The sequence below is a fragment of the Pygocentrus nattereri genome, chromosome 30, assembly GCF_015220715.1.
Source record: "Pygocentrus nattereri isolate fPygNat1 chromosome 30, fPygNat1.pri, whole genome shotgun sequence".
Lineage (NCBI taxonomy): Eukaryota > Metazoa > Chordata > Actinopteri > Characiformes > Serrasalmidae > Pygocentrus > Pygocentrus nattereri.
The window spans coordinates 15,859,025-15,883,804 of record NC_051240.1 but is presented as its reverse complement, the minus strand read 5'-3'; the positions used below and the strand labels follow the sequence as shown (position 1 = coordinate 15,883,804).

At 43.2% G+C, this 24,780-nt stretch overlaps 1 protein-coding gene across 3 annotated transcripts; it reads left to right on the top strand.

The window, feature by feature from the left end:
• The first annotated feature begins 744 nt into the window (after positions 1-744).
• rtn4a (reticulon 4a) lies at positions 745-24,493 on the top strand. 3 transcript variants are annotated; one of them, XM_017725633.2, is made up of 7 exons: positions 745-1,200; positions 11,419-11,626; positions 13,733-13,871; positions 21,955-22,024; positions 22,786-22,832; positions 22,989-23,047; positions 23,317-24,493. In XM_017725633.2, exons 1-7 carry the CDS (start codon positions 867-869, stop codon positions 23,357-23,359), a joined length of 900 nt encoding a protein of 299 aa, XP_017581122.1. In that variant the 5' UTR covers positions 745-866; the 3' UTR covers positions 23,360-24,493. The 3 variants fall into 3 exon arrangements, with proteins under 3 accessions (XP_017581122.1, XP_017581123.1, XP_017581124.1); XM_017725634.2 differs by lacking the exon at positions 745-1,200 and adding an exon at positions 7,218-7,362; XM_017725635.2 differs by lacking the exon at positions 745-1,200 and adding an exon at positions 9,963-10,118.
• The last annotated feature ends 287 nt before the right edge of the window (positions 24,494-24,780 follow it).

Here is a 24,780-nt window from a genome sequence, read left to right as displayed (position 1 = left end):
AGGACCAACATGGAACAAAATAGAGAGTACAAAGTGCCAACATGCAGACACACTAAACTAGACACAATACAATAAATACGACAATTAAAGCAGACATGAGACTCAGTAAACAGACAGGACAGTGCAGCGCCGGCACGGCACTCATTTCTGGACGCGAGGTTGTGGAATAAGGTCAGATGAGGACATACCTGAGCAAAATGAATGGGTTGCTATTGAGCATCTGAGCAAAATCATAGCTTATAAATGCTTAAAGATTTTTAATGTAAAAGACTTCAATAATTTCCTGACACACAACAGCATAAAACATTTTAACACATTTTAATTTTATTTTTAAGAGCTTTTAAACTCAAGTTATACAGTTAGGATATTTAGTTATATCCTCCTGCTGTCTAAAATGAAGGGAAAGTTCTCGTTCAGTGATTAGAAACTGTTTTACCTTCGTTTTTAGCCGTTGGGCTCCATGCACTCCCATTCCCATTCCCATTCATTGGGGACTCGCTCGTGGGCGCCCTCTGCTGTTCAGCAGCCCTGTTGTTGATATAATGGGCGAAATAGGGAGAGGCCAGTCTCCTCATAGACCAGCTCTGGTTTAGTTCCCTTCAGCCCTATTCATTTGGGGCGCCCTCTAGCGTTTGGTTGTTGGTATAACACTGATAGCTCTGCTGTCAGCACGACTGGAACGCGCAATCCTTCCTGTCTCCGCCCCCTCTTACCCCTCAGCCAATCAGAAGTCTCTAACCTCCAACACTTCCGCTCTGTGGCGTTGTTCCTCATTCTGGACTTCAAACATTTTGAGCCCCCCAAAAAACCCTTTGATCGTTTTGATCTACCTTTGATTGATCGCGTTTTTCAGACCTTTTCCCGCGATGGATGACGACATAAGCTCCACAACTGAAGAGGTGAAACTCCAGCAGGGCCCAGCAGAGAACCAGCTGGACTTTATGGACTCGCAGAACTTCATACAGGACGCCGACACCACCAAGACGTTCGATCTGGACGACGATGATATCCTGGACCTGGCCGGAGGAGCGCGGGATGCTCTCGCCAGACACCGAGCCACGAGCCATCCGGAGCCGGACACCGAGCGGCTGAGCCCCGCGGGGCTGGAGAGCCGGACCAAATTAGAAGATCCAGCCAAGAAGGCAGGACCTGATGTCGAACCGGTCCAGACCGCATCCAAATGCAGAGCACCGTCTGCACGTAAGTCCTCAGAACCTCACTCCACGTGGGATGTGACGCGTCCATTGTAACGTTATAACGCATTTATAACTATGATCACTATAGCGGCTACAAAAGGAGCGCACATGTCTGTTACTGTTCATCAGCCTGATCTGACACTGAAGACATATTCAAGAATTTGCTTTGGGTCTGATGGAACAGCCTAAAAACGCCACTGTCATTTTATTTTAATATTTTAATATTCTCCAAAGACAGAGAACAGCATATTGGCAATATATTGATTATTCCCATTCCGTTATTACATGTTTATGCATGTTTAAGAGTTGGAGCTCCTTCGCAGTGACTCATGACTTCCCGTCTTCCTGTTTCACAGGACGATAAAATCTACCAAGCTGTTTTTGTGTCACCTGACCGCAGAAATCAGTCCCCAAAAAAACTTCCAGTGAGTTTTAGCAGAGACTTTATGTCTAATTAAGCTTCGGAGTAGCCTGTTGGTTGGTGTGGAGGTGGTCCGAGTAGTTTGGAGACTCTTGCCAAACTCCTGGAACCGTATATCTTTGACATTTGGAGAAAATCTTGCCTGCTGAATATCATCAACTGAAGCTAGATAGGAACATAATAGCTCGATATAGGAATCCTATCAAAGTCAGTGGCAGTAGACCTGATTTTGTGTGTGTACACATCAGATTTTGGTGCCAGTAACTGACAGCAGTGGACAAAGTTCACAAACCCTTTACCTGAGTTAAAGTCGAGACCCCCAAGGTAAAATATTCCTCCAGTAAAAGTAGAAGTTCCTCCCTTTAGACCTCCACTTGAGTAAAAGTACTAAAGTATTTCCCTTCAAATGTACTTAAGTATAAAGTAAAAGTACTAAAAGAGTAATTCTGGCTCTGATGTCCTGTTATCATTTTTATAACCAGACTGGCTTCATGAACTCATTTCAGGTGAAAGTCCTCCAGCGTCTCTCTTGGTAAACCAGTCTTTTAATAGAACGTCATTAATTAGTGACGCTGACGTCTATTAAAATGATCAGAAGCACAAAACACTGAAGGTAAACAGTTTCCATCAGGGAGAACCGAGTGGCTCTGAAATCACTTTTTACACACAAGCAAAGTTTCAGTTTCAGATTTATTTACAACTTAGTTCCAAGTTTAAGTTGAATAAAAACTGGCTTTAAACTCAGGATCACAGATGAGCTCCTTTACTATGTTGATCTGTAGGCGTCTGTTCATAAACATAAACCAGCCCAAACTCATTTACTATAAAATGAAATGGTGTTTGTAGAAATTCAGAAAAAAGCCGCGTCAGTCTCGACTGCATATGTGGACATATTTCTATATTGAGCTCTATTTACACAAAGTTAGGTTAGTTCATCATTTATGTTGAACAGACTCTCCCAAAGTTTTACGCTGCTGCGCTGACGTTGAACCGCGTGCTGCACTGGGTCGGTATGACCAACAGGTCAAAACCAGCTCTAAACAAAGTGACCGCTGGGCCCTGATTGGTGCTCTGGCTTTGCGCTTCTTTCGTTTTGACATGTTACGTTTTTATACACACAGAAACCAAAAGGAACGACAGATTTCTCAAAATGTAGGAGGAAAAAGTCGGATATTAGACTCTGAAATGTAGTGGAGTGAAAGGAAAAAGACGCCCAGAACGGAGAAACTTCAGTACAGATACACCAAAAATACTAAAGTACAGAAACTAATTACATTTACTCAGTTACTCAGTTACTGTCCAACTGGTAACTGACACCTTATGTGAGAATATAACAGGACGTTGCTTGTGGTGAGAAAGCAAAGTGAAATGTATATTAAAAAAACCCAAGTTGGAATTTATTAAATATACACAAAATATAGAACATACATTTTAAAGTGACTTAAGTCACTCTGTGTTATTGTTATATAAAGTTATTTATAACATGTTTATAAGGATAAAAACTCCCCTAAATGAAATACTGGATTTATCACTGCTGTCGGAGGAAAACCTCGTATCTCCAAAATGGTCATTTTACAGGAGAAGGGAAAACCTACTTTAATCGTAATGTAAGTCAATGGAACCAGAAGTTTTTCCAGGTCATTTTGGGTCGGTTCTTTAGGTCTGTTGGTCATGAAATTCACGCACGATGTAAAGGGCAGCAGGCGTTTTCACCGAATGTCAAAAACTGAAAAACGCTAAAAATGGAGATGCGAGGTTTTCTCCCGACAGCAGCGATATATTTCTGGAAGGTGATATGAGCAAACACGGAGGTGGGTGAGGCGGCAAAATGTGATTTCATAATATCTCAGGAGGTTATTATTTCCTTTTTTACACAATACACAGTGTCATAATATTTTTTTCTTACGTCAGATTAGATTGGACAGTAAAAGTTGCCCCACGTTTAAAAACCTGTCAAAACCTGGGAATCCAGTTAGTTGAATTCAGCAATTTACACACTCTTTGTAATTAAACGTACAGTAGCTGGCAGGTGATCATTAATCACCATAATTTATCACAATAACGACAAATATTGTCATATTGGACCCTCACAGAGCAGGTGCTGTTTGGGTGGTGGGTCATTCTCAGCACTGCAGTAAGACTGACGTGGTGGTGGTGTGTTGTGTTGGTCTGAGCGGATCAGACACAGCAGTGCTGCTGGAGTTTTTAAACACCTCAGTGTCACTGCTGGACTGAGAATAGTCCACCAACCAAAAACATCCAGCCGACAGCGTCCTGTGTCCACTGATGAAGGACTAGAGGACGACCAACACAAACTGCAGCAGCAGATGAGCTGTCGTCTGACTTTACATCTACAAGGTGGACCGACAAGGTAGGAGTGTCTAATAGAGCGGACAGTGAGTGGACACCGTGTTTAAAAACTCCAGCAGCACTGCTGTGTCTGATCCGCTCAGACCAACACAACACACCACCACCACGTCAGTCTTACTGCAGTGCTGAGAATGACCCCAAAACCCAAACAGTACCTGCTCTGCTCTTTGGGAGAGTTTACTGCCACCTTGTGGCCGAAGTATAAATCTGCACTCAGCCATTATAGCAGTGGTCACCAGTGCTGCTCCTGGACATCTGCCTTCCCGTGTACTTCAGCTGCAAACCCATTCAAACCCACCTGATGTGGCTAATTATTGCCTTCAGAAGTCACTGATTAACCGAATGAGGTGCTGGATGTAGGTTGGAGGTGAACCCCGCAGGATGGATCGATCTCCGGGAGGAGGGTCGATGACCACTGGATTACAGCTTCCATTGTCTGGGATACCAGCTCTTACTGGATTGTAGGAGCTGGGATCCCAGACAGGGATGGATTAAGCCTAGCCTTGGACTAACCTGCAGCGCTAACGACGATTCCCCGTTGGAAATTCTTTTTCGTGTGGCTGACCGGGCCTAAATGCAGCATGTGCCCTGACCTTTGTCCTTCGTGATCTGTTACCCCGATCACTGAAAGCCTTGCAGACATGACAGGTTTTGTTATCGGAGAAGTGCAGCGTCCTGCGCTGGAACGTTTGCGTCACAGCTTGCAGATTCAGTAAAATCCAGACATGAGGATCAGGAATACTAGACCAGCGGTGCTATTTGGAGGGGGGGTTTAGGTGGTACCACATCACTTTTATATTTATATGATCATTAATAAACGATGAGTTGGGACATTTATAGTGAAATGAAAAGGAAAACTTATGTCCCCCTGAAAAAGGGGGTGATGGTGGTGGTTGGGTGGGGGGGTGGCCAAGGAATATTGGCCTGGGAAAGGTAAAAAAAAAAAAAAAAGCATAAAAATGAGATTTTTATTATACAGTTAGAATAAAAACAAAATTAACAATTATAACCAAGATAGTAATCAAAAAATGATCAACGACTGAGGAGTGGGGTTAGGTGGCCGGTGCAATGTGTGTGTGTGTGTGTGTGTGTGTGTGTGTGTGTGTGTGTGTGTGTGTTAGTGTAACACAGATGAAAGTGTAGACAGACACAGTCCAACAGATAGACAGACATATGTATATTGACTGATTTGAAAGAAATAATGTAAGAAAGGGTTTTGTGTATATGTGTGTGAGTGTGTGTGTGTGTGTGTGTGTGTGTGTGTGTGAGTTGTGTACTTGATGCACTGTATATGTGAACTAACTGCTGCAAGTTAAAGTTGGGTGATATGTCCAAAAATGGTATCATGATAAACAAAATCCATATCGTTCGATATCGATACATATAAATGATAAATGTCAAAACTATTGTAGGCAGATTTTTGCTCCTGGTGGTCAGTTGTCCTTTTAAACGATCCTTTGTGGTCAGAACACGACAAACACTCGCCAAACAGTGGAGCATTGGTCTTGGGAGAGTGGGAGATTAGCTGGAAAAGCACAGCTGCAGTTTTTGTAATAGTCACAATTTGAGAAAGAAAAGATCATTTCTAGCTGTCTGGTGACGAGGCTCGGCTGTCCCGTTACAAACGCCAAACAAGCGATGAGCCGTTTAGTTTCTCAGCAGCGTCAACGCAGTCGACCGGCCAACATTAGCTGGCTCGGCACGTCAGCGATGGATCACGCCACCTTACTGCGGTCACTCCAACCACATCCACATCAGAGCATATCACAGTATTCAGACACCAGCTGGTCTATCAGACGTCTGGATTTGTCTGTAGTGGTTTGCAGGGTGAACCGCAGTGTATCTGACCCTCGGCGTGTAAACGCATTAACTCCAGTGTGAATCTCACACCAGACACACAGAGTCCTTCTTTCAGATACATTAACACTGAAACCAGTGCTTTTGTGTCGTCTTTGATCTACAGTATCATCAGTTCGCTGTGCTGTGCAAGTTAGCCAGCTACTGAAAAAAATAAGAGGTAATATCCAGGAGTGCTGTAATATCATCTAACATCATAATCGATGACGTGTGAGAACTCACACTATGTGAGCAGTGTTTAACTGAAGCTGTTGGTGTATAAAATAAATCGAAAATAGAATCGGGTCGGTCTACAGAAACGTCCACTTTCCTGTCTCTCCATAGGAGTCACTGGTGTCACCGATCGTCATCGGTGTTCCTCATAATGAAGGAAACACCAGAGACGTTTTTAATGATCAGTGCGTTTTACAGAACATCAAACCACACGCCGTCCATCAGGGAACGTCCACTAAAATATGGAATTTAATCCATTTGTGTTTCTATTTTTTCACAGTGACCTCAGAATAAAGTCGGTCACACCAGTGACGTCAGCTAGAAGCTTCATATGAGATCATGAGCTGAATGAGAAGATCTCTGAGAGCTTAGAGACACAGTGGACCCACCATGAGCTTTTCTTCATAGATCCTCAGAAAACAGGTCAAAGGAGGTCGAGTGACGTCATCGGCGTGACTTTTATTACAAAATAAGAGTTTTTTTGTTACGCAGTGACACCAGTGACTCGACTCCTGGGGACCACAGCTATCATTATATATTTTGTGGATTTTTATTGATACGTATCGGATTTCAGTGCCACATATGTGATTCGGTGTGTTTACACAGACCCACATCCGTGTCACATGTACAGGAAAAAATTGAATATGGGCCACATTTACCTGCAGTGTGAACGTAGCCTGGTATAGGCACTAATTGTGTGATTGGTTCGTCGTTTCAAGCCCGTAACTACTGAAAAAAGCCTGTGTAGCAGCAAATTTTTAACTAATTTTTGTTTAGTAGCGGCCATAAATGATATAATTCATGATATAAAGTGCGTAGTGTCTTCATTACGCTCGCCAGATAAAATAAAGTGGGGAATATAGAAAACCCGGAGCGGAGTTGGAGCGGAGTGATTAGAAAAGGCTGCGAGTGAGGATGGAAATGTGCCGGTCCACTGCACCCACATGCTCTGATACCAATACATTTGTTCAACCTTAATATTGATTTTATTGATTGTATGATGTGTCTGTGGAGATTAATGCCGACTGAGAGCAGAACACACTGTCACAGCAGCTGGGGGGGCGGGGGGGGGGGGGGGGTAGGAGGGGTAAGGGGGTTGGGGGTGGTGGTGGTGGTACTCAGCTGACCTCAGCAGCCTTGCTGTCTGCCGGAGAGTTTTTCCCTTCACTCCCTCCAGTCTGTCCGTCCATCCGCCCGTCCTTCTGTCCGCTCCTCCCACCCCCCTCGGCCGCTCTGCATGACTGATCGACTCTGATTTACCGTGGAACGTTAAAGAGATGGACTCGGAACACTGGAAAGAGCACGGTACATGTGTGGTTCTGCGTTTCTATGCTTAAATATTTAGGTATTTGTAGTTTTTAGACAGCGTTTAACTGCCCAGCCTGTGACTCGCCTTACGGCCGTAAAGTCTTCAGGTCTGTAGGGTCTTCAGCTCTGCAGGGTCTTCAGCTCTGAAAGCTTCACTAACTGTGACACTGTGACTGTCTGGATTCTGTTTGCATGTTTTTTGTCTTCATGCTGTGTGAAAGTATTAAAAGGACCCTCCAGTCCTGTTCAGATCCGTTGTAAACATGCCGGATCTCTTCTTACTGTCATGCCCAGAAGCCTCTACAGCAAAATATTCCACGTTCTGGAAAACCCCCTTCTGATGACGTACGTTTAAGGTGGGAGTGAATTTTGAAGGACTAGGTCCACTTTGGGGAGGATACTTGGGGACAGGCTGTGTCCAGGCTATTTTCACTAGCTGGCTCAGTTGCTAATGTCACTGCAGAAAGAAGCCAGGGAGCTTATGTTACTGCTAGGAAGGCAAATATCACAGTCCTATAACTTTGCTTGTTGTTTTCAAATCAGTTTGCTTGTTTTCCTGCTTTAACACACCAGCTAAACCTGGCACATTGACTGGCCAGTTGACTCAGGGGTGTTGTGAGCAGGAAAACCCATAAAAGTGCGGGACTTTGGCGCTATTGAAGGGCCTCGCCACTGCTTGACGACATCCTTTGGTGCATAATTTCAGGCATTTGGGAATCGAGAGTCGACTCCACAATGTAGGACTTGATGTTCAAGTTTTCTCGCACTCGTGTGCTCCAGGGCTGTTCAGTTCCAGAAACTTCTGGACAGGAATTGGTGTAGCTGGTTCCACCCAGTGCACTTAATTCCAAAGACCAACACATGGAGAAGGCCATTTGGCGAAAATAAAGAGTAAAGCGTGAATTATGTTAGACCTTAGAGGAAATTCGGAAAGCTAAGACTAGCTAAATTAATTTGGCTGACTAATTAACTAAAGTTGTACTTATTTTTTTTTTAAATAAGCGTCTGCTTTATAAATCGAAAGAAAAATTATGGAAAAGTAATTAGAAACTATTTTAACTTCTCATTTTTCTCTGCTGTTTTGCAGTCATAATTTTTGATATAATAGGGGAAATAGGAAGAAGCCAAGCTCATCATAAACCGGCTCTGCTAGTAACGCCTCTGTGTTAAAATCAAGCTCAAGGATTCCAGGAATAATTTTTTTGGGATTGAATCCTACACCCTTCACACAGAGTGTGAGGTGTTCTCAGAGAACTTGTAGGGAGGAGAATTCCCGCTCTGCAATGTCTTCCGGGTTTCTCAAACGCTAGAGGGCGCTCCTGAGCGAGTCCAAAATGAATGGGTTGATATGGAGCATTTATGCTTAAATGCTTAAATGTTTTTAATGTAAAGTAATCCACATATTTTCTGATCACAGAACAGCATAAAACATTGTAACACTGCTGTTAAAGTTATAGAAGTTTTTAAACTCCAGTTTTTTTATTATTATTATTCTTATTTTGCTGTAAATAGTCTAGAGATTTAACTTAAATTTTTATTATTTATAATGTTGATAATGTTTATACTGTTTCCCGTTTCTGTGACTCTGCTGCTGCTGTAATACTGTGAATTTCCCCGCTGTGGGACTAATAAAGGATTATCAAATCATGGGGGGTGGGGGGGGGGGGGGCGTAGTGGTAGTGGCCAGGCTCCTCATAAACTGGCTCTGATACTTTGCGGTCACTTGAGACAGCCTGTCTGAAAAATAGTGTAAGAGATGGAAAACCGGCGGAGAACCGGGTACCGTTCAGCCCCACCATGAGTTTAGCTCTCCTGATTTCTCTGCTGAGTATTGTTTATGCTGTAGTGTCCGTCTTGCCGGGCGTGTTTGCTTGTTTTGGTTTTTGGAATGGAGACTGTGGAATCAGTTCCTGTCACTTCTGGAATCTGAGTCGACTCCAAAGCGTCTGGAATCGAACAGCCCTGGTAGTTGAGCGTTCACATTTCTGTTATAGTGCTCCAGTTTGTAGCGCTGACCGGCCGCTCGCTCACTGGTGTGTGAGATAGGCATTAGGTCAATTTCTGTTTTTTAATTTTTTTAAATTTTTATATGCAGAGTAGATAAAATAATGGTTAATATGATCTTTCAGGACTAATTTGCCTCAAAATGGCATAAGTGTAACTTATAGAGAGACAGACAGACAGACAGACAGACAGAGAGATAGACAGACAGACAGACAGACCAATAGATAGATAGATAGATAGATAGATAGATAGACAGACAGAGAGATAGACAGACAGACAGACAGACAGACCAATAGATAGATAGATAGATAGATAGATAGATAGATAGATAGATAGATAGATAGATAGATAGATAGACAGACAGACAGACAGAGAGATAGACAGACAGACCAATAGATAGATAGATAGATAGATAGATAGATAGACAGACAGACAGACAGACAGACCGATCAGAGCATTAATAATCATTCCACGTCCAGGTTTCGGAGACTCCTCAGATGTTTGGTTCCCGTCAATGATTAAATTTCTCTAGATCACAGAAACTCGCGCGAGAACTCCGTTAGAGCCTTTCTTTCTCTCTGTCTGTCTGTCTGTCTGTCTGTCTGGTTAATTCTGTCGCCCTTTCCTGGACACTAACCGCTTTTCCGCTACCGTGAGGGCTTTTATTTTGACATCACTCCTGCGTGTGAGCGGAGGGCCAGTGGCTTTCTACTGTCTCGGCCTGCAGGGCGAAATGGACGCCAAGCACGGTGAGCGGATTAAACGGCGGTTTCTGAGCCAGACCCGCTTAATCTGGACCGGGTTAGGCGTGCGGGGCGGCAGTGCTGCGTTTATGCGCCGGTTGTGAGAGAAACCGCCGCTGTAGAAGCTTTAAAAACGCTGCGTTGCGCGGGGACTGTGGGGCCTTTAGCCGCCCGGCGGCGCGCTGGGAGAGGGACTCGGTTAGAGCTGGCCGGGGGTCCGGAGGGCCGGGGGATCGGGTTCGGGTTCAGGAACGACTGAAACATTATCAGAACAGAAGAATATAAATAAATAAGGAGCGACGCGCGGGGATTCAGCACCCGGAATAACGGGCAGGACGGCAGGAGTAAACGCGGTTCACGTAAAACGGTTCCGGTTCCGATTCGTTTAAGATCAGATTTCGCTCTTAATTTGCTCTCAGGACGCAGAACCGCGGGATTCAGGGCCAAAGGGGTGTTTCACGGGCCGAGAGACCCGACCTTGTGAGGTTTTTGGGGACAGTGAGTGGAAGAGCAGGTGTTTCCACGGCGCCGTGGGCGATACGGCTGAAATATGATATCGCGATACTTGGGCATGTTCACGATACATAGCAATATTTTTTTATATTTAATTTAATAAATTGGAGCAGGCAAAATAGAAACTGTAGTGCTACATATGTACAATACGGTTATTAATAATAATAACATTTTAATTCACATAATTTTTTAATTCAGTGTTTTTTAAAAAAGTATTTAGCCTCTTATTCTCCAGGGAATATTGTGGTTGTTTCATCTGAATTATGACCAAATTGTAAGGCAGATTATTCAGTAACTGCATGGAATAAAGTTACATTTTTTTAAATTTTATTTTATAAACATAAATAAATAAAATAAAAGTCCCCCTCAAATTAACAGAACGTGTGTTTTATGATCTCCACATATCACTGCACGCTTACAATTCACTGCTGAAAGCCAAAAATCTCCGACGCTCTTTGAGTTGTTTTATAAAAGTGATGTTTCCAGAGCAGATCACTGAAGAGACGCCGTCTGTTTATAGTTTAGAGCCCAGATTTGGAGAAAAACGGGTCGACTTTCAGTAGAAAAACAAAGTTCAGCTTCTTTTATTATAAGGGTTTAAAATTATTATTATTAATATGTATTTCTTTATTTGCATATTCTCATATTAAATATTGCCGTTTGGGCGCTCCAGCCTTCGCTGATTTTTGTGAGAGTGACTTGGTTCATTATCTGATATTAATATGTAGTAAAACGTGATTGGTGTGTTTGATCTGCAGCGTTTTACCTGCCCTTCTCTCCTGTGTGTGTTCAGTGGTAGAGCTGGTGTACTGGCGCGACCTGCAGCGGACCGGAATCTGTTTCGGCGCGAGTCTGTTCCTGCTGCTCTCTCTGAGCGCGTGTAGCATTGTTAGTGTGTTGGCGTACATCTCGCTGGCGCTGCTGTCCGTCACCATCTCCTTCCGGATATACAAGGGCATCGTCCAGGCTGTGCAGAAGTCTGAGGATGGACACCCGTTCAAGTAAGCCACTCGCGCAGTTCTACAGAAATAATCAGATCACGTTTACTGTCTCATCAGATTTACTCAGGCGGACAGTGTAAATCTTAGGTGCGTAGCCCCCTTATAGAATATATATATATATATATATATATGCACACACACACACACACACACACACTGACACAATATACACTAATATTGCACTATTCCAATGTACAGCTGTACAGTAAGTTATGAAATAAATGATATGTAGGTTCTCAGGGTTAGAACACTGATATAGAATCTATAGTGTGTAGCCCACTTATAGAATTTAAAGACACACACACACACACACACACTATATATATATATATATATATATATATATATATATATATATATATATATATATATACTGCTTTGTGTTTTAAGTTTTTGCGTTTGTCTGTCCAGTATGTCCAGTTTGTCTGTCCAGTATGTCCAGTTTGTCCATTGTTAAGTGTTATTGTTATCATTCTTCTTATGCTTATTACTATTAATGTTATTTCATCCTCTCTCTTTACTTCTTCTTTTTTGTCTGTTTTGTTTTTTTTGTTTTGCTCAAATCTAGGGGTGGGTGAGGGTGGGGGGGGTGATGTTTGGAGGGGTGTTGGGTGGTTGTGGTGCCACATCACCTTATATCTGTATTATTATTAATAAAAGATGACCTGTGACTTTAATAAATAAAATAATAGATAATAAATAATAAGAAATAATAATATGTCCCCTGGAAAAGGGGGTGGTGGTGTGGCCAGGGAATGTTGTGAGTGAAAATCTTATAGATTTATATAGAATACATACACACACACACACACACACACACACACACACACTATACACTAGTATTGCACTATTCCAATGTACAGCTGTACAGTAAGTTATGAAATGAATGAGATGCAGGTTCTCAGGGAGAGAACACTGATATGGAATCTACCAGATTGTACAGGTTATGGGCAGAAGATGAAGATCTCAGTCTGTATGTGTGAGTACAGATTTGCTGGATTGAAGGTGCAGCAAGATCAGAGTGAGTCTGATGAAGTGTAGATGTGGTGGGATTGTCCATGGAGATCATCATGATGATGACCTGGAGGTCCAGTGACAGGCCTGTAGACCGATACACCAGCACTACTGGCTGTTCAGCAGCCTGACGGAAGAAACCGTCTCGGAACCGGGCGGTTCTGAACTTTATGCTTCTGTACCTCCTCCTGCTCGGCAGCTGTGAGGACAGACGGTGGCTTGGGTGGGTGGATATAAACCAGCTGATCTAGATGTTGTTGCAGAGCAGAGCTGCTGGAGTTTTAAACACTGTGTCCACTCACTGTCCACTCTATTAGACACTCCTACCTCGTCGGTCCACCTTGTAGATGTAAAGTCAGAGACGACAGCTCATCTGCTGCTGCACAGTTTGTGTTGGTCATCCTCTAGTCCTTCATCAGTGGTCACAGGACGCTGCCCACAGGACGCTGTTGGCTGGATGTTTTGGGTTGGTGGACTATTCTCAGTCCAGCAGCACTGCTGTGTCTGATCCACTCAGACCAGCACAACACACACTAACACACCACCACCACATCAGTGTTACTGCAGTGCTGAGAATGATCCACCACCCAAATAGTACCTGCTCTGTGAGAGTCCATGGGGGTCCTGACCACTGAAGAACAGGGTAACAGAGTATCAGAGAAACAGATGGACTACAGTCTGTAACTGTAGAACTACAGAGTGCAGCTATACAGTAAGTGGAGCGTAGAAACAAGGAGGTGGTCAGAATGTGATGCCTGATCGGTGTGTGTGTGTGTGTGTGTACATGTTCTCAATAATAAGTCTGTAGTGGAGCCCATGCCTGATGTGTGCTACAGCTGGCGTGAGTTCAGATCTGGTGTTTGCGAACCGTAAAGGTTATGTGAGTGAAGTAAAGCAGAAGCAGTCAGGCGAGTAGCTGTGTCCATTAACCTTAATGTTAATTCAGTCTAATGCTTAAAACACCAGTTTAATTTATTCATCTCACGTTTATTCTGATCGCTTATTTAAAAAACATCAGTGTTGTATTCCAAGTCATTTTTATGCCACTTTGTTTTGAGTGTGAAATGTTTTTTTTTTTTTTTTGTCCAACAGAATGTATTTGGAGCAGGACATCGCGATTTCCTCGGACGTTGTGCATAAATACAGCGAGCTGGCCCTGGGGCGCTTTAACACCGCCGTGAAAGAGCTGCGCCGCCTCTTTCTGGTGGAGGACCTGGTGGACTCTCTGAAGGTCAGTACAGTGACTGAGGGTCTTGAACTGTGCAAACACACAAAGTAATATAACCCAGGGTTTCAGTCATGTGATGTTTCTGTTGTCATGTTTGGGACCGGATTTCTGGCTTCGCTGCACCATGCAAATGTAACTAGAGGTGAAAAATGGCTAAAATTACTCTCCTAACTTTGGAAGAGAAAAGTCACCTCGGCAGAGTCGATAAAATAGGCTGTGATCCTTATACATTTCCCCCCTGAACTCCTGGTCCCACTTAAACTGGAAGAAAAGCTGCCAAATTTGTGTTTTCCTGATATATTTCTCTCATACTCAGCCCCTCCCCCTGTTCTGGAGACTCTCTCACAGCATTTAAAAGCACAGCAGCCCACCGGCTCTTCACGTCAGGGTGGGTAAAGGATCCCGTGGTGGTGCATAAAGAGGAGAAAAATCTCTGACCATAGGAGGGAAACGACGTCAGCTCATTAACACAGATGTGATCAATGCTGACCTTTAGAGAACTTTAGCTGATGTTAAACCCCTGAACTGCGTAACTGTGGCTTCCCTGATTAAAATACCTGATATTATTATCTAATTAATCCCTTCTGGAGCTGAACGAGGTGTGAACAGCAGAGAGAAACACTGAACTGTACAGTGCAGCGGCTCCAAACCTGGAGTGAAAACACTGAATTTAAAGGTCTGTGTGTGTCTCGGCTTCTGCTCCCGAATCAGTGAATGACTCCAAATGCCGGCAACTATACAGTGTGACGACCCGAGAAAACGCGAGAATAATACATCGGGTATGTTTACTTACATACTGTTCCAGGGGTGGTTCCACACCTCCAGAACTGGTGGAACAAACCTGTTATGCCATGCTAATAACTCGTCTCTGTAATTGTTCCTATTCATGAACAGTGTATAGTTTCTTTCGGTCCTGCTTAATCAGGCTGTTTTCATACGCAGTTCATTTTCTACATATACAGCATTTAGCAGATAATAATAATTAAAAATGTGATATCTGCTTCATAATTATTGGTTAAATTCAAATGGTTAAACTAATCAGGTCACTGGTGCTTGACCACACATACACACCGTGATCCGTGTGCGGAAATTAAACACATTTGCTGTTTTTTTTATTGCGGTGACATTATTAACAGCAGCTTGTGCTGAAAATACAAGTGTTGGTAAAGAGTGAAAAGTTTTCAGCTTCTCCAAGGTTCTCAGTCTGGCTGGTCCGCTCTAGTCTACAGATTTTTGGGTCATTTGACAGTTGGAGAGATCGTCCAGTCGTGTTTGAGGGGCTCACACTCAAGTTTTTTTGGCCTCCTGATCGCGTTTCGGACCAGCCAGTAAACAGAAAAGTGGCGTAAAGTCTCTCACCTGTGGAGCGAGGCTTTTAGTGAGCTGAGTTTGAGGCCCAATCGAGTTTAAAAATACCAACTGATCACATTTTTAAATCAGTGATTCTCATTTAAACACCTGCTGCTTCTTTACTGTTTCAGCGCAACCGGCAGAAAAATTAGCAGCAGCGGCTCATGTTTGTTTACTTGCGTCTCCTACAACCGGGAGAACGCGAGGGTTCAGCAGCAGCTGAAAAGTTCAGTAGTTTGTGATCCCTAATCATTTATCGTGGATCCCCAAAACTTCAGTCATCCCAAAAAATCTGCAAAGCTTGGTCTGAAAGTGTGAGACGCCCAGACTTTTAGAACCGGTTGTGTAGTTTTTTTCTGCAGTTTTTGCCCGACCATGGTTCAGTTTGGTGCAGACCCAAAAACAAAAAAACAGGTGGAGTGTCCAAAGAAAAGGTTCAGTAGGTCCACACCAAACATGGAGGATCTGAAAGTGACTTTTCTATTATTTGGGGTAGTCCTGCCCTCTTGCGGCTCCACAGCTGAATCAGATCAGTAGGTAATAATAAAATAATCCTCCTCTACAGTAAAATAAAGCTCTGCTGATCCTTCAACACAGTTTAACAGTAAATGGTTAAATGCTGGAGTTAATGTAGAACTGCTGACCCACCTTTAACCCTGAAGATCAGCGCAGACTCGCCTACCTGGTAGCAGGTAAGACTTAAGATGAACGTTGATAATTCATAGACCAGCTGACTTTTATAAATCACTCCGTCTGGTTTCCTGCTACGTTTAATCTGCAACAAGAAACTGTCAAAACGCTTAAAAAGTCATGAAGCTGAAGTCGCTTCTCCTTCACCAGCGACAAAGTTCAAGATTTCCCATTCCACCTTAAGTGGTGCCGCAGTTACATTCTGCCTCCTCAGGCACCGTTTAAGGTGGAACGAGAAAATTGGTACAAGAAGACGAATGAGAAACGACTTCAACCTCGTAAAAACCGTCAAGACATTTTACAAGAGACTGTTCCACTTTCACGGAGAAGATTCCTGCCAGAGATGCGAGAAAAGCAGCCATAGCCAAGCTAAAGCTTAAAGCAGAACAAACCAAGTCTGATTTTTTTATGTCTATATTACGGCATTAGCACGATATTTTCAGCCAAGATGGTAAAATGTTACTTCAATAAAATGGACATAAAATGTTGCGGCTCCTGAGGCGGACAGATTTTTGTTGAAAGGACAAAACGGCTCTTCTTAACATTTGGGTTGCGACCCCTGTCCTGGATAATGAGCTGAAATGGGACTATATGTACTGAATGTAGAGAATTTATTAATAGAAAGGCTCAGCAGAGGCTGGATTTTCAGTCAGGTCATATGCAAGATGTTTTACATAAGATGTAAGACATCCACATGACTAGTTCAGATGATATTGAAGTCTTAGCAGAGCAGTGAAAATGATTTCCGATCCGAGGCGTCCACTCCCCTCTGCGACCTCCTGGTCGCAGGTACCATAACCAGGTGCTACCGTAATACCAAACAGGCTATTAAAAAGCTACAGACATGCTTATGTAGGTATGTAGTACATTTTAATCTGTTCCCCTGGAACTGGACAGAGTAAGGAGGCTCACCGCTGGATTCGTAAATGCTCTGTGGTTGAGATTCTGCTGTAAAATGAGTTGTTTACCTGTGACTTGCCTCTTTGTTCTGAGTTACATAACAGATGCAAAGGTGCTTTGTCCAAGCCTGACTCAGACCAAGACTTTCAGGCTAATACTAACTGTATGCTGAATGGTGTTCTCCATAAATGAGTGTGCCACAGTGGGCATGTTATTGTAGTACAGGGGTGTCCAAGCTTGGGGCCGGCGTGGCTGCAGGTTTTCGCTCCAGCAAAGCAGGAGGTCACCTGATGAAATATTTGTAGACGAAGATCAGCTGATTAAACAAGAAAATCAGGTGAGCTTCAGCTTGTTTGGAGTGAAAACCTTTGAGGATAAGATTGGACACCCCTGTTGTCGTGTCCCTGTTCTGTGATCTGAGGGTTAGGAAATGGAATAAATAGCCACTTCTTGATGGACTTCACAGCTGGATTTTGTGTAAATATGCTACACAAATAAATGAATGAATAAATTAATTAAACACCGTTTAGGCTTGAATGTCTTTCATGAGAAAGTAGCCTGTGCGATCTCCAAAAAGCGATTTGGGCTGCGTTCACTTTACCAGGCTGAAGTGGCACAAATCTGATTTTTTTGCCCTGATGTGACTCAGATCTGGTGTTTTCAGGGCCGTGTGGACACAAATCTGATCTTTTCAAATCCGACCTGAGCCGCTTTCATATGTGGTCCTAGATCAGATGCGGATCCAATTCGTGGCCATGGGGCCTTAATATGACGCTCAGATCAGAATTCATGTGCCTTTTCTCCATCATTCAGCGTTACCATGGCGACAGCGCCGAACAGACGTTAAAGCCTGTAAACGGCGGAAAAGCAGCTCATCTCACCTTTTTCTCCTTCGTCTGGCTCTAATAATGAAGCTGAGAGCTGATCAGAGTTAATGATCTTCTCAGAGAAGCTCGTTCTGCTGGTTAGTTTGTGCTGATGATGCAGTGATTCAGTCACGTGACATTACTGAGTAGGAGGAGCTCATGAGGTCATTTCAGGCCGGTTCATCACATTAATGACAGATTTGAGTCACTGACCTAAACGAGTGTGAACCTTCAGAAGGATTGGACTCGAGCGATGAGGCTTGTAACGTGTAACGTAGCCTTCATGTCATGGTCTCTAGTGTGTGACAGTCTGAGGTTTGGTTCCTCACCTGGGTAAGAGTCCTTGGGCAAGACTCCTAACAGTACATTGGCCTACCTTTTATTACACGATTTAATTGTCCTAATTTAAATATTTCTTAATAAACCCCAGATTTAGCTTGAGAAGTTGTGCTGTTTATGAATTGGCTTCAGAAACATTCCGACTCCTGTCAGTTTGGTAACTTTCCCGTCACGTTAGCTGGGTTCTCATTGTTTCTCAGGCTGTTTTATGGCTCTGTAAACCTCAAGCCCTGTTGGGTGGCAGGTAGCCTAGTGGCCTAGTGAAGGGAGCCAGTAATAAGGAGGTTGTGGGCCCATTTCTCAGGATTGATATGTGGTTCTGTATTCTCTTGGGAAAATCACTCAACTCCCACCACCCCAGGTATCTCTGCTCTGCTGATTACACGGTGCTGCTCCCTTAGCAAGTTTAGGCAGCACAGTGACCTCAACGTAAACCGTAAACTCGAACCACAAACCCTGGAAGCCCCAAACTGTCATCTCCAGTGAAGCCTGGTGCTTTTGTTTCATTTTTAACAGAAAGAGGAAATATTTCACCGTTGTTGGAGGAAAACCTCGTATCTCCAAAATGGTAACCTTTACAGGAGAAGGAAAAAACCTGCTTTACTTAATTAAAATTTTTACACATCATTTTCCGTCGTTTATTTTAGTCCGTGCAAATAAAGATTTATTTATTTATTTAGTGCTTCAGATTTTTTTTGTGACTTTTTTTTTAAACTGCAAAACAAACACCACTGATGGAGAGTGGGGGCAGTTGTAGTCGAGTAGTATTATGGAATCCATAAGCTTAGTTTTAAAGGGAACCTCGCACACTTGCAGTGGAGATCACGCTGGGAAGCACTGTGAGGGGGTTGTGGGGGTTATCAGTCATGTAGTTGAGGCACTGATTAAGTGAATGTTAAACCTCTCACGATTTGCTTTTTAGACGTGAAGCACCTCGTGCACTTGGCTAAAGTGAAGGTTCAGATAATGGAAATGACCACAGGGGGTAGAGAGCGATGCTTTGCATCAGTGACACTGTGCGGGCTTGTTTATTAAAACAGAGTATAATATTTTCTCGCTGAAAATGTTAAAGGCTGGAAATGCAAGTCAAAACGGAACCTGAGATTTGTTGAAATGGGACAAAATATTCTTGCGCAGCTGTCCGTTTACTTGGGGTGCAAAAAAAAAAGTTGAGGGGTCACCGCTTCATTTGTGGTCACTGTAAAAATGAGCGTGAACCTGAGTGTGTGAGGCAGTCTGACGCTCTGTTCTGTCTCGCTGAGTGTAATGGAAGCTCCTGCGCTGTGCGTGTGCACGAGCTTTTCTCGGCCCGGCTCCAAACAGTGAGAGAGAGCTGCCCGTGTAAGGAGCTGTGAGAGACGGCGTAGAGTTACACACGCTGGCCTTTCTCACAGCCAAAAATTCCTCGGCGAGCTGAGTGACGGGTCCATTTGGTAAATGCCGGAGGTTGTGTGATCAGAATGCTCAACCTCTTGCTGGCTTTCTTCAGCAGGGCAGCTTGTGTTTTGTAAGACTTCAAAACGTTATATATACACACACCGATCAGGCATAACATTCTGACCACCTCCTTGTTTCTGCACTCACTGTCCATCTGATCAGCTCCACTTACTGTATAGCTGCACTTTGTAGTTCTACAGTTACAGACTGTAGTCCATCTGTTTCTCTGATACTCTGTTACCCTGTTCTTCAGTGGTCAGGACCCCCATGGACCCTCACAGAGCAGGTACTGTTTGGGTGGTGGGTCATTCTCAGCACTGCAGTGACACTGACTAGGTGGTGTGTTAGTGTGTGTTGTGCTGGTACGTGCGGATCAGACACAGCAGTGCTGCTGGAGTTTATGAACACCTCAGTTCGCTGCTGGACTGAGAACAGTCCACCAACCAAAAATATCCAGCCAGCAGCGTCCTGTGGGCAGCGTCCTGTGGGCAGCGTCCTGTGACCACTGATAAAGGACTAGATGATGACCAACACAAACTGCAGCAACAGTTCTAACATGATTAGAGAGAGGGCGACGGGTTGCCAAATACACTTCAGCAACTTCCAAAACGTGGAGTCATATATTCCCTGTTGGAGTGGAGCGATCAGCGATCTGTTCTCCGAGTGTGAGTGACGAGATCAGTGGCGTAGCTGTTCTGACCTCCAGTGACCTCACCTCTTTCCTAACGTCCTAACACGCTTTAGCAGCGTTAAATCCCGTCTGCTCCTCACAGCTGCAGCGCTCGGTCATATTTTAACATTAGTGCATTCACAAGCAACAAAGGTGAAACAAAGAAGTGAGTTCATCTGAATTACAGCACTGATTTCAGTTCAAACTTACTTAAAAGGAGGACTCAGTTTGTCTGGTGTGAGATTCTTACTGAAGTTAATGCTTTTACTCCGTGAATGTCGGAGATATTGCGAACTACTGTGATAGAATAGAGAAATCTGCTAGGTTGTGTTTGAATACTGTGAGCCGTCATTGACGAACCGAACCAGCTAACGTTTGCTGCTCCTACTAAGCTGATGTTGAGAAACTAAACAGTTCAGCACTTTTAACCAGCTAGTCTAGGACTTGTCAACAGAGCTAAGAACAGTCGGTTTTCTTTTAAAACTGAATATTTTATGAATATAAAAATGATGCTGTACCAGCTTTTAAACACAGCTGACTTTCTCCCCCGGTCCCATGACAGGTTTGTGAAATGTTCCACTGTTTGGTGAGTGTTTGTCGTGTTCTGACCAAAAAGGATAGTTTAAAACCACAATTAACCTCCCAGGAGCAAAAATCAGCCTTCAAACTGGGAAGAAATAACGCTTTGACATTTATTGTGATAATTATCGAGATCAACCGATATGAATTTTTTTTGTTGTGATAACATTTTTGGCCATATCACCCAGCCCTGTCTTAAAGTATGGCTTTTATATGGCACAGATCAGCACAGGAGCACGCTGTTATAATGTTTAGTTGACTGGCTGAATCAGGGATGTTTCAGCAACTCCTTCTCCCAGTCTGAAGTAACATTAATCCAGTTTGTTATCGAGGGAGTGGATATTATTAAGATTAAGTGACCCTTATTAGTCCCACAATGGGGAAATTTCACCCATCCGGGAAGTGAAACACCACATACGCTCCAGGGGGCAGTGAGCACACTTGCCCGGAGCGGTGGGCAGCCCAATCCGCAGCGCCCGGGGAGCAGTCGGGGGTTAGGTGTCTTGCTCAAGGACACCTCAGTCATGTGCCGTCGGTTCTGGGGATCGAGCCGGGAACCTTCCGGTCACGAGGCTGGATCCCTAACCTCCAGCCCACGACTGCCCCGAGGAGATACATGGGGGCAACGGAGTGTGTGTTTAACGTTGCTAGTGAGGTGAAAGACCCAGGTTTGAACCGCCGCTGTAATGGTCAGCAGTCCGTGACATTACCGCTGCGCCACTAGGGTGCATATAGATGCATGGATAGGTAAAAGCCAGTCTCTTGGGGTTGCCATTTAGCCATCAGCCCGCTTGCTGCGCTGTCCTTTAGTACCACCTGCAGCTCCACCCTCCTCACTCATCAGACAGCGCCATGGTCTCAGGGCCTGCTTGTAAGAAGTGGCTTGCTCTCTGCTGCTGATCAGCATGACTGAGTAATATTTACATTGTAAATTTCAACAGTATCTGTAACAGCAGATGTAAGCACAAATGTATGGGAAGCACATGAGACGCATAACTACAAACATTCTGACGTGAAACAACATTTAGCATCAGAAGTGTATCTGGATATTATTCTGTTCAGCTTTTACTGTTTTGCACAATCAAAATCTCACTGTCATACATAAAGGAATAAATAGAGATCATTTATATAGTTAACATTTTTTAATCTGTGATAATCAGCAAATTGGATGTTTCATAAAATATATACGCACTACGGTGAAAATAATACATACAAAATAAACATTTTGATGTTTTTTTCTTTTTCTTATCTGCAGTTTGCGGTACTGATGTGGATCCTTACGTACATTGGTGCTTTATTCAACGGCCTGACACTCATCATTATTGGTAAGTAGTGAAAATTCATATAGCTTACATAGTTTCCCCCAGAAAATGAGCTGGTAAAAAGCTTTACTGTGCATTTTTATACTCATCCATATTTAAGGTCTAAAAGAATAATAAGTCTCTACTGTGGTTTGAAGAAAACCAAGCCAAGCAAAATTAAAGCTGATGATTATTACCTTTTTCTCCTCCGTCTGGCTCTAATAATGAAGCTTCTCAGCGAAGCTCGTTCTGCTCGTTAGTTTGTGCTGATGACGCAGTGATTCAGTCACGTGACGTCACTGAGCAGGAGGAGCTCATGAGGGTCATTTCAGGCCGGTTCATCACATTAACGACAGATTTGAGTCACTGACCTAAACGAGTGTGAACCATCGAGTCAGAGATCGGATCTGAGCAACGAGGCTTGTAACGTAGCCTTCATGTCATGGTCTCTAGTGTGTGACAGTCTGAGCTTTGGTTCCTCACCAGGATAAGAGTCCTTGGGCAAGACTCCTAACAGTACATTGGCCTACCTTTTATTACACGATTTAATTGTCCTAATTTAAATATTTCTTAATAAACCCCAGATTTAGCTTGAGAAGTTGTGCTGTTTATGAATTGGCTTCAGAAACATTCCGACGCCTGTCAGTTTGGTAAAAAATATGGCACTTTGAATCGGATGACTCTCTTTGAGTCACCCTGTTTATTATACAGCTCGTCTTTGCTTTAGTAGTGCATTTTAATTAAACTCGTCACATTTCTAATTCAATGACTTTTTTCCATTTTAGCTCATGTTGCAGTTTTTACCTGGCCAGTAGTCTATGAGAAACACCAGGTGAGTCTTTTTACATCAGGAAATGTACAGATAACTGAAAGTGCATATGCTGAATGAATTGTGGTGATTTTATTCGTTGTTTGCAAACATCTCAAAGTACAAGTAATCATCCATGTCTGAGATGATTGTGAATGTCCTCTGATCTCTTTTTCACAGGTGCAGATTGACCATTACTACGGACTGGTGAACAACCAAGTCAAAGATGTGATAGCAAAGTAAGCTGTCCGAATGTGTGTGTGTGTGTGTGTGTGTGTGTGTGTGTGTGTGTGTGTGTGTGTGTGTGTGTGAGAGAGCTGTGTTTGTTTTCATTAGTTATATCCACCCCATTTCCCCAGTTGAATGTCTGCATTGTTCGGTAAAGCAGCTCAGGTTCGAAGGTCCCCTTTGCACCTTATTTGTTCTCTCTGTCCTTTTGTGTTTTGTGCTTTAGTGTGAAACTTAAAAAAAAAAAAAAAAAAAAAAAAGTTCTCACTTTGTGTTTTAGGATCAAGGCTAAGATCCCCGGAGCGAAACCCAAAAGTGAATGAAGAGCCGGAGGAGGGCGACTGTGAGGGAGTGAGAGGAGTGTGCTGAGGAGGAATTTGAGCGATGGTTTAGAGCGGTGGTTCTCGGTCCTGGTCCTGGAGCACCGCTGCCTCCTTCATTTGAGAGTTTCCACTGTTCCCGACGTACCTGATACTACTAATGATCTAATTAACAAGCCTGAGGAGAACAGGGAGAATTCTACAACATGCAGGGGGTAGAGCTCCAGAACCTGGAGGAGAACCACTGGTTTAGAGGGGCAGTTTAAGCAGTGCGATTTCAGAACAAGGCCTTAGACATTGCAATGTAAAAACACACACACACACACACACACACACACACACACACACACACACACACACACACACACACACACACTTTTACTCACCATTGTCACTGGCTAAACTGCTCTTTCACAATAGTTCCAGTACTTTAGTTATTTTGAAATTAACAGCTTTAGTGAAGATAATTTAAGGCCAGAAGGTCAGTAGAGATGAAGCTCATGGGATTTTCCTGTCCGCTGAAGCCTTTAAATGAGGTCAGCTGATTGTTTTCCAGTTTTCCTCCTTTCCGAAGGAGTAAAAAGGGCGTTCGGAGTTTAATCAGCCTCAGTTTTAGCCGTTTTTTTTTTGTTTTTTTTTGTTTTTTTCGTATTCATAGAACTGCTGGTGCTGATATAGAGGTGTGAATTTTGAGTGAGAAATTGAGTGACCAGCGTCTGTTTTCCACTGTAGGTCATGTGCTTAATTTTTTATTTTATTTCTCTGTGCTTTATGGAAAGGGCTCTGTTACATCATGACGCCAACCATTTTACCATTTTAGTCAAGTGGAATGAGTAGGGAACAGAAAAAAGCGAAAATCTGGAGATAAAAAAATAAAGAAATTGCTGTTATTTTGTCACTTCATTACTTTAGAGCTGCCTTTAGTATCAATGCAATCATTTACGCACCATGCTGTCTCCATTGTGGACCGAATATCTGAAACGGTACAAAGCTCTTAGCGTAAATTTCAACCAAATTCAAGCACTGTTTGTTATGCAGGTCATTCAAAATGATACTTCATGAAAAATTCTTTGCTGAAATGCTGAATGCATTGTGAAACTTAAACCATTACGAATAAAGCTGTAGACAAACTAAGAAGCTGAACTCTTATGGTTTTTGTACTGCTGGTTAAAAAGGTATTTTTCAGGGCTGATAGTTGACGATAAAAAATAAATCATAAATTCTACCTTTGAGGACATAAATACTGTTTTGAATGTGCTGCCATCACCTGGTGAAATTCTGTAACTGCACCTCTTCCAGATTAGTGATCATGAAGTCAGAGATTACACTGGGAGGAGTTTTGGTGACAGACTGAACAATAATAAACGTAACAATTACATGAGAGATTTTACTGAAAGCCCCCCTCAAAAAATCAGAGGGGTTTG

What these genes read in the sequence shown, in the direction of transcription:
- rtn4a (XM_017725633.2), top strand. Translation starts at nt 867, where the DNA reads ATGGATGACGACATAAGCTCCACAACTGAAGAGGTGAAACTCCAGCAG. An exon ending in ACCTGGTGGACTCTCTGAAG is followed by an intron (nt 13,872 to 21,954) that starts GTCAGTACAGTG and finishes TCTTATCTGCAG; the next exon opens with TTTGCGGTACTGATGTGGAT. An exon ending in TAGTCTATGAGAAACACCAG is followed by an intron (nt 22,833 to 22,988) that starts GTGAGTCTTTTT and finishes TCTTTTTCACAG; the next exon opens with GTGCAGATTGACCATTACTA.